This window comes from Dendrobates tinctorius, unplaced genomic scaffold, assembly GCF_039654945.1.
Source record: "Dendrobates tinctorius isolate UK_male_01 unplaced genomic scaffold, ASM3965494v1 ptg000015l, whole genome shotgun sequence".
Lineage (NCBI taxonomy): Eukaryota > Metazoa > Chordata > Amphibia > Anura > Dendrobatidae > Dendrobates > Dendrobates tinctorius.
In genome coordinates, this window is record NW_027361683.1 from 20,029,199 (window position 1) to 20,038,611 (window position 9,413).

General features: G+C 47.5%; 1 protein-coding gene and 1 long non-coding RNA gene across 8 annotated transcripts in view; one reads left to right on the top strand and one right to left on the bottom strand.

Moving 5' to 3' along the window:
• Positions 1-6,091, bottom strand: part of MAP7D1 (MAP7 domain containing 1) — a 113,186-nt gene extending 107,095 nt beyond the window's left edge. For 6 of the 7 annotated variants that reach the window (XM_073562768.1, XM_073562738.1, XM_073562760.1 and 3 more), the window contains exon 1: positions 5,340-6,012. In XM_073562768.1, the coding sequence (XP_073418869.1) occupies positions 5,340-5,370 (31 nt within the window). In that variant the 5' untranslated portion in view covers positions 5,371-6,012. Of the gene's footprint in view, positions 1-5,339 lie in introns of all 7 variants that reach the window. The other variant, XM_073562746.1, reaches the window with a different exon arrangement.
• LOC141075663 (uncharacterized) lies at positions 6,068-8,199 on the top strand. The gene is made up of 2 exons (XR_012227316.1): positions 6,068-7,112; positions 7,279-8,199. It is a non-coding gene; the product is annotated as an uncharacterized lncRNA (long non-coding RNA).
• Positions 8,200-9,413: the final 1,214 nt, after the last annotated feature.

Below are 9,413 nucleotides of genomic sequence, written 5' to 3' on the forward strand. Positions count from 1 at the left end.
GGGATTCAAACCCAGGACTCCAGCGCTGTAAGGTTGCAGTGCTATCCACTGAGCCACCATGCTGCACCTGACAGGACACTAACACCTGCACTCAACACACACCCTATAGCAACAGGGCACCCTGGATGGACCCTACAGGAGGAGGATCTCAACCCTGCCTGGGTAGTAAAAGGTGTTGGGAGGTGGGTGGATCTAGTAGGATGAGAGCGGGAAAAGAGAATTTAGTAGGGAGTCCGCCCTGAGGGGAGAAGTAGAAGGATGTGTCAGAAGCAGCTCCTGGTCAGGAGGAGCTGCTGGGAAGGAAGAGACAGAAGGAAGCTCCCTGAAGAGGGAAGGGATCCTACAGGCACGGTACAGCGACCATACTGTCCGTGAGGCTCGTTCCACGCCGACTGACGTCGGGTGGAGGGATAAGGTCGTAGTATTGGAACTGGCCCCAAGACTAGTGGAGAGGACAATGGACTCGGCTAGATAAAGCAGAGGCTCTGAGCATTGCAGGTGCAGCAGCCAAATCCACAATTATTCACTGAAAAGGCAGACACATAGGTCCCTGGATCCTAGAGGTTATTCCCGACAAGGTCCGAGTCTGCTGGCTTGGGACACTGCTTGTGAAGGTGCTGGACAGGAGGGAGGAAATCAGCACAGGTGCACACTGAAGGGAGTTCTGGAAAGGTGTTCTCCATCTGCCTGGGAGTTTGCTGGACCCCTCACCGGGAGGACGCAGCGCCAAGCGGGTATTTGTGTACACAAGAACTGTGAGTAAAGCTTTGGAACTGCACCCAGCTATATCCTCTGAATTCTTTCTGCAACACCTACTCAGCACTGCTACATCTACCACTACCAAATATAACATCTTTTCTATCACCACTGCCCTGGGACAACAGCTCTGCCTGTGGAGAGCTAGTCCAACTCTGCTGCATCACACCATCAGTCCCAAAGGATCTGCACTGCAGCGCTGGTCACCTCTGACCAGAAACCACAGGTGGCGTTATGAACTTATCTACACATAGACTTTATTCCTCATCAATTCTTAGTTTTCATGGACACTCAGGGCCACGGACCGGGTCACTGCTGCCGTGACACATCCCTTTAAGACACTGGCCCAGTAACGATTAAACCCACGGCCCTTGGGGTGCTCCAAACACACACACACACAGAACTTCAAATGAAAATGTGTTGTACCTGTGGTGGTTACCACACAAGGAAGATCAAAGGACCCTCTTATTTTATGAACGTGCATGTCCCAAGGTGGGACCTTATCTATCAAACATGAATGTGTCAAAAATATCTGAAGGCCCCATACACATTAGATTAAAATAGGCTGAACTGGCCAAAATCTGAACCCTCAGTGTTCAGATAGGGAAGGATTTGGCGTGTCAGATTTATAATGGATGATCCTTTTGTAGTCTGGGAAATAAGTTAATGCCAGAGGAGTGCAGCAGCAGAGCTTGGGTACATTTGGCCAAGCCATGTGTTCCTGCATATGTTAGACAATTATCTCTTGACAGACAGCTATCTATTGTGTATGGGAGACTTACATTGCGAATATCCCTTTAGCTCTTGTTAAAACAAACAAAACAGCATAGGCCTATTATATTACAGTTATCCATTGCACAACCTCAGTAGACATCTGATCCTACAGATCATCCATTCCCTGCTAGGAGCAATGAAAAGGTGTGATATCATTGTTTTCCTTAACAAGTCACTAAGGCTGTGTGCACACGCTGCGGAAAAGGTGCGGATTCATCCGCGCGGATTTTGCACAATCCGCAGGTGAAACCGCAGGTCAAAAGACCTGCGGTTTTACCTGCGGATTGCTCTGCGGTTTTGCCCTGCGGTTTTTCATCTCCTCAATGGAGATGGCAAACCGCAGGAGAATCCGCAGAAAGAATTGACATGTCAACTGCTGCGGGTCCGCAGCGGCCAAAACCGCTGCGGAACCACAGCAAAATCCGCAGCGTGTGCACACAGCCTTAGGTGGTGTTCATACTAATGCACTGGAGGGAAGGAAACTCACCTTTCATAAGCACACACAAGCCTGCCATGCATATATTCCTTGGTTGCCAACATTTCATAATTATATGTCACAGTAAAGCGACCACAAAAAATGCCATCTACAAAAAATAAAGTCAACATTATGTGCCACAAGCAGAAATCTTTCATTTTTCCCTGCATATGGCAAAATTTCAATGATTATGTAATGTGAAGAAAGTTCCCCCTTCCCTTACCCAGCGACGGAGTAACGGGGTTTTCATTGCCAGCAGTCCATGCGCGAGACTTAGCACTTTATTACTATTTCTCAATTTCTTCCTGACAGGAGTAGAAACGAAAGTCAACTTTCTGACTTACTGGAGTCGAGCTGTTTGCAAGGACAGTGTCATTTACTAGTACAGATCTTCCTATCTAATTCTACCCTCAGTGTATATATAGCTATCTCTCTTCCACGTAGTCAGACATGTGCCCGTATTATTAGTCACAGACAGTGATGTCTTTTCTAGCTGTAGATAACAGCTTTGCAGCGCTCTTTCACTCTTGGAAGCAGTTGCATACCACACGTCGTATCCAAGGGTAATAGACATAAACAAGTTTCCAGGAAGACATACAAGGGCACAGCAGAGAAAACCACAAGGAAGCCAGAAGCTAAATACAGTAAATATTGAATTAATGCCATTCTATCAGTATAAGAACTTGATTTATGGCTGACTTTTGTACAGGCCAGTGTTGCAATCTACAGTACCAAAACATGGGCTACTGTCCACGATCCCTGCATGATCACTGGTCACATATACGATGCCCACAAGTTTAGTTTAGGCCTATCTGGTATTTAGTACAACTTTATCTCCTGCATTGCTCATTAGGGCAGTTTTCTTTCCTTCACAGCTATGAAACACAAAACATGGGTGGAGATAAAAATGCAGACACCGGTGACGAGATCTCTGACCAGTTCACTTTTGTGTAATCTTCTCAATCTGCTGTAAGACTTGCCCACACAGGATACAAGTATAGCAGCAAGTTATTGGCATGACAGAATGAAATGACAAAGACTGAGACGCTTCTACTACCCCAAGAGCCAATCTGGAGCAGATTTGTATTGGTTTTCTTGGCTATCAGTGATGACAATCAGATCTAACTGTAATCTCACTCATTATTGTACTGTTCATGCAGTTATCACCCAACCAAAACACAGAACAATGTCAGAAGATGTCAGTCACCACATTTGTCAAAGAGGACCCTTGTGCTTAAGAGTTGCTCAAAGCCATGTCATGGTCAGTACCATTTTCCATACAAGTTAAAGGGTTATCTGGGATTTTAACATTGATGGTCTATCCATAAGATAGGTACTAATGTGATCAGCTGTTCCCATTGTTGGCTGGAACTGCTCAGTTGAAGAGCTACACAAAACAACTGTGTAGTGGTCGCGGCCAGGTACTGCACATCCGCCACCTATTCAAAAATATAGTACCCGGCCATGGTCACTATACAGTCGATGGCGTTTTGCTCTGCAGCTCCGTAACTGAGCAGTTTCGCCAGCAGCCGACACTGGAACAGCTGACTGGCAGGGATACTGGGTGCCGCCCCCTCCGATCAGACATTGATGAGCTATCCTAAGAATAGGCCATCAATGCTAAAGTTCTGGACAGTCTGTCTCAAAAGGTGTACCTCCTTATAAAAATGATGAGGCAGGTCACCACACCACCATGAGAAAGCAAACAACAGAGCCTCCGAGATTCAGATTCCTGTAAAAAGCTTAAAGGGGTTTCCCCCCCTTTCAGTACGCCTGTTAAAAATTATGGAAAGACAATTTAGACAGCATGAGCTGATGAGTGTTTGGCTGCAGCACTTGTGAAGTGAAGTCACAGCAGCAAACAGGTAAACAATCTTTGTAGAAGTGGCAGAGATGCATACTGGACCTGGGAGGGCGAGTACCTGCTGGAGGATGCATGCTGGACCTGGGAGGGCGAGTACCTGCTGGAGGATGCATGCTGGACCTGGGAGGGCGAGTACCTGCTGGAGGATGCATGCTGGACCTGGGAGGGCGAGTACCTGCTGGAGGATGCATGCTGGACCTGGGAGGGCGAGTACCGGCTGTTTCTATTGATATGACACATGCACAAGGATGGCAGACAGAATGCTGAAATGGGAAAACTTCTTTAAAAAGATTTTTGTTCTAGGGAAGGAGCTGTTTGGGTAGGAGTCTGTTCAGACTCCTTATTACAAAGTGAAGTTAAATGCTACAAAGAATGGCTTTCACTCCGTAAGATTAATATTACATGGTCACCCATTGTTTTCAATGCAAAAATGCAGAAGTACTAGCAGGCGATATGGACAGGGGTTTCAGGAGCCAATCTGGGAGAGGAAAGGGAAATTAAGAGTTGAATAAAGATTCACAGGACCCCGGCCCTGCAGCCATGTTGGAACAGTGCCCTGTGAACCTCCCACAAGCTGTGACATCCCCAGAGCCATTTCTTTCTAGCAGGCCCCTATGACAAGTATGGGTCACGTCACAACGTAATGATATCGCAGGGTCTACTAATCAGAAGAAGTGCAGCGGATGTCACGAATAGTAGAGGTTCAAAGTGATCTAGCCTGGCAGCCATGGAATATGGACGTGGCCCCTGGACAGGCTCCTACTAATCTTTTTGCTCAACTCGGAAAGGTGATAGTTCTCCGATATGGAAAACAAACAAAAAAAAATACACTAAATGTTAAGCTTTCCTCTGTTTGATTGTCTGGGAGAGGCACCAGCAGAAATCACTGCAAACACTGGTGCTGGCCTGTAACGTCACAGCAGGCGCACACCTAGAGGGCCAGGACAACTTTACACACTCGTCTCTTTAAACTTGTAGCCAGACACATCCTGATGGAGAGGATACATAACAGTAACATTGTCACATCTGGACCTGCAACATTAACTAATCATGCCTGGACAATGGCACAATATTTACTATAACACCTCAGCAAGAAGAAAACCTAGAAAGTTTATGGGCGGCTGTGAAATAGAAGCTGAGGACCTGTAAGCCATAGATCTTTCAAAGAAACAGCCTGTTGGCCTGAAGGAGGGGGAGAGGACCTGAAGGAGGGGGGAGAGGACCTGAAGGAGGGGGGAGAGGACCTGAAGGAGGGGGGAGAGGACCTGAAGGAGGGGGGAGAGGACCTGAAGGAGGGGGGAGAGGACCTGAAGGAGGGGGGAGAGGACCTGAAGGAGGGGGGAGAGGGTCTGGGCCCCCTCCTGCTGAATCCGGCTATTGTGCTCCTCCATGAGGACTATCTGCAGCGCCATAGGGCATGAGTCCTGGACTCAGTCCTCAGAGCAGTGCCCTCACCCACCGTGCCCATACCTGGTGTGGTATCCTCGCGTGTGGTGGCCATGTCCTCACAGTGCTTGCTCTTGTGCTCGCTGGGCCAGGCTCTGCAGCTATGGGCGCGATCAGGAGCTGCCTCTCTGCTGCAGTCTCATTCCTGAGGGCAACAGGATCCGATTAACAGTTGGAAAAAAAAGCCTTCATCACCAGGGAGGGAAGAAGAGTATTGTCCAGCCCCCTCCCTGCCCAAACAGCACGCCAGGATCTGCTGCCTTGTGAATGGGGAGATCCAGTACTGCTCCTCCTCCCCCAGCTGGATCCGGCGGCTCCCAGAAACTTGACAAGATCCCCAGCTCCGAATGTAGAGGAACAGCTGATGGCAGAGCTATTGTACAGGCAGTGTGCAGCCTCCACCGGAGCGTACCATGTGCGGCACGGGGGTGGCCTCACTGCCTCTCCCTTCACACGCCCAGTTATCACGCGTACTAGGGCTTGTGCTGAGATCTACCCTCTCACATCCGAGTCCAAGCAGGGTCTAAGCCGGATATTTTAGCGGAAAAAGCGAACTCTGAAGCGGCGGCGGCGGCCCCCTTCTGGGTGGTATGGTCGAGCCTTGCAGCGTGCTGAGACTATCTAAGGAAAGTTGCATTCTTTTAGGATTGGGAAGCACAGATGGTGACTCACTGAGGCGGCCCAGACACCCAGCTCGGGGCTGGGGATGCAGAATGTGCTCACAGAGCGGCCGTGACGTCATGGGCCGGGTGTCATCACCTCAAATTAGGCGGGAACTGCAGGTGTTTTCTGTCAGGCAGCGGTAGGGGACGCGTGAGTCCTTGCCGTAGATAAATGTAGGACCTGCACTATAAAACACGATGGCAGAAAGCGCACCAATTTATCATAGCCGTGGCCGCTCTGAGTACACTCAAATGAATGCTCTGGCTTCTGAGGGGGTTCTGAGTCTATGTGCCCACGTATGCAGACAATTCCTGACTAAAAACCGGACTCCTTCCCAGGAAATAGCATTTTTTTCCGTGCGTTTTTTGTGCATTTTTTTTTCCCAGAGCATCCATATTCTCATAGAATATAGTTGGAAATGCATTTTTTCCGCAAAATTAATGAACATGCTGCACTTTTTAGGCTAGTTTCACATTTGCGCTGTTTTGCGCAGCATTTCGAGCGCACATAAAACGCTTGTAAACGCTGCAATACTTTGTTGCATCAGCTTGCGCATTATGACAAAAAATGCAGCGTTTTTATACGTTTTCAAGCGTTTTTCCATGCATTTGCGTTTTTTATGCGCATGGGTTGTCTAGGTGTCACATTTCACAGGAGGAAAATCCTTGAAAAATTCTTGCAACAGACTCCACCAATGGGACATCAGTGGGCGTGTGTTATGGGAAATCTTTATATAGACCCAGTTTACAGCCGAATTCTTCACATTTTCTTGCTTTTTCCTTTGTCAACATGGATCTGCGTTGGAAGAGTTTTCACTTCAACTTGGATCTGGACATCAGGACGGCTCAGGCTTATGCAGTTGCTTGCCATCAACAAAGGGAGAGAGAGACAACGAAGACGGCAGCAGCGGCGTGTGTGGATACATCCCATTATTGAACTCTGGGAGAGCCGTGGAGCGTACCACACCCTATACAGCGAGCTCCAGGAAAACCCAGAGAAATTTACAGACTATACCCGGATGTCCCAAGAAAGCTTCAGGGATTTGCTTGGTTTTGTCCAAGAATCCATCCGGAGACAGGACACACAGCTCCGTCGTGCGATTCCTCCTGAGGAACAACTCCTGGTCACATTACGGTTTGTAATATTGAAAAACCAATGCCTGCATAATTGTTTTTTTTCTGCAATTTACTATTCCAAAGCCTGCAGAATTATTGTTCTGCCATATACTAACTTTTTTTTTTCTTTTATTAAAAAACCATATACATAAATATTTAAGTTTTGTTCTTTCTCTGTTTCACAGATTCCTGGCTACTGGAGAGAGCCTCTCTTCACTCCACTTCCAGTACCGGATTGGAATCTCCACCTTGTCGGGAATAGTTGTGGACACCTGCCGGGCTTTGTGGAACGTTCTCTGTCCTGAATTTATGCCCCTGCCCACCGCCGAAAAGTGTACTGAAATAGCAGAAAAATTCTGGACAGTCTGCAATTTCCCCAACTGTTTGGTAGCGGTTCATGGGAAACACATCTGGATAATCAAACCCAAAGGAACAGGCTCTGAGTACTATAGCTACAAAAAGTACTTTTCTACAGTGGCCATTGTGGATGCAGACTGTATGTTTGTTGCATTGGACATTGGGGCATTTGGCAGTGGGAATGCTTTTAAGAACTCGGACATGGGCCGGAGGTTGTATGGCAACCATTTCAATTTCCCCATGCCACAGCCTCTTCCCCACACCGAAGGTCTGCCACAGCCATTTGTATTGGTTGGGGATAAGGCCTTTCAAATGTACACAATCCTGCTGAAACCCTACTCCAGCCAGGAATTGGACCACATAAAAAATATCTTTAATTACAGGCTGACCAGGGCCAGAAGAACTGTATAGTGTGCCTTTGGTATACTTGTCTCCAGATGGTGCATTCTCGGCACAGCCATTAATCTTAAACTGGAAACAGTGGATGAGGTGGTAAAGGCGTGTGTGGTTCTACATAATTTTGTGATGGCTAAAGAGCACCCGACCTTTGAACTCGATGATGCAGCTCCTAACCCATTGCCTGAATTCAATCAGCACCCTCTCAGGTCATCCGTTAAAGTTGGCCAAATGAGGGATAAACTTGCAGCCTACTTCATCTCAGATGTAGGACGGGTGGAATGGCAAGATCAAATGGTATAAAAATGTTTTCTTGTGTGTTTGTTAATAAAAAACCTGTTTTGATACCTGTACTGAGAGCACTCTGTCTTTTTACACTCCAATACAATCAACTGGCCAGGTGTACTAGTGAATTCATGATGCTATGTTTTGTGCATCATGAATTTACTAGCTCTCCTGACCAGGTGACTATACACACACACATAAGTTGTATGACCTTTATCATCTCTACAGCTTGTGTTCAATTTGCAGCGGCGGTGGAGGTAATACAACTACTATGTGTCACCTGGCCTGATGTTACAAATAGTGATTTGGGGATGCACTAGCATCCGTCACTATGACACCTGAACATGTGACTATACATATTATTTGTAGGATCACCACTGTGGCTTGAGTTTGAATGCAGACTGGAGAAATAATAAAGTTTATACAACTTCTACAGTCCCCAGGCCTGGTGTCATGTTGAAGTGAGGACGCCCAAAATAACGCATCCTGACTTCAGAATGTTATCACACATGGGCTGGTGAATACACATATGAGTTAAACTGCAGCATCGCTACAGTCTGTGTGAAATAATTATGCAGACTGAAGCGACGCTGCAGGTTAACTCGTGTATTCACCTGCCCAGGTGTGATAAATAGTTATGATACAACTCTCATATGGTGGATTCCACCTTTCCCACACCCCCCTGCCCCAGCAGCAAGCATGGTGGAGGAGTTGGTTTTCTCCTGTTAGATAACTGCTCCTTCACGCCAATCCCACTGCCACCCTCTGTTACCCTCCCTTCCTTTGAGGTGCACTCTGTGCGCATCTACTCCCCCTCCTACTAGCTGTCATATACCGCCCTCCAGGGACAGCCATCACCACTTTTGACCACTTCACCACCTGGCTACTTCATTTCCTTTCCACTGATATCCCCACTAACATCTTGGGCGACTTCAACATCCCCATCATTGACACTTCCCTCTCAGCTGCCACTAAACTTCTATCTCTCACTTTCTCCTTCGGCCTCACTCAATGGTCTTCTGCAGCCACTCAGAAAGTTGGCCACACACTAGACTTCATCTTCTTCCGCCTCTGCTCTCTATCTAGCTTCTCTAACTCGCCTCTTCCTCTCTCTGACCACAACCTACTTACATTCTCTTCCCTCTCCTCCTCAGGTCCACAATCCCCACCTCAAAAACTTGCACACCCTCGCAGAAATCTTCAACACCTCGATCTACACTCATTGTCTGAATCCCTCCTCCCTCTTACAGACATAAGTTTCCTACACAATGCAGATGCCGCT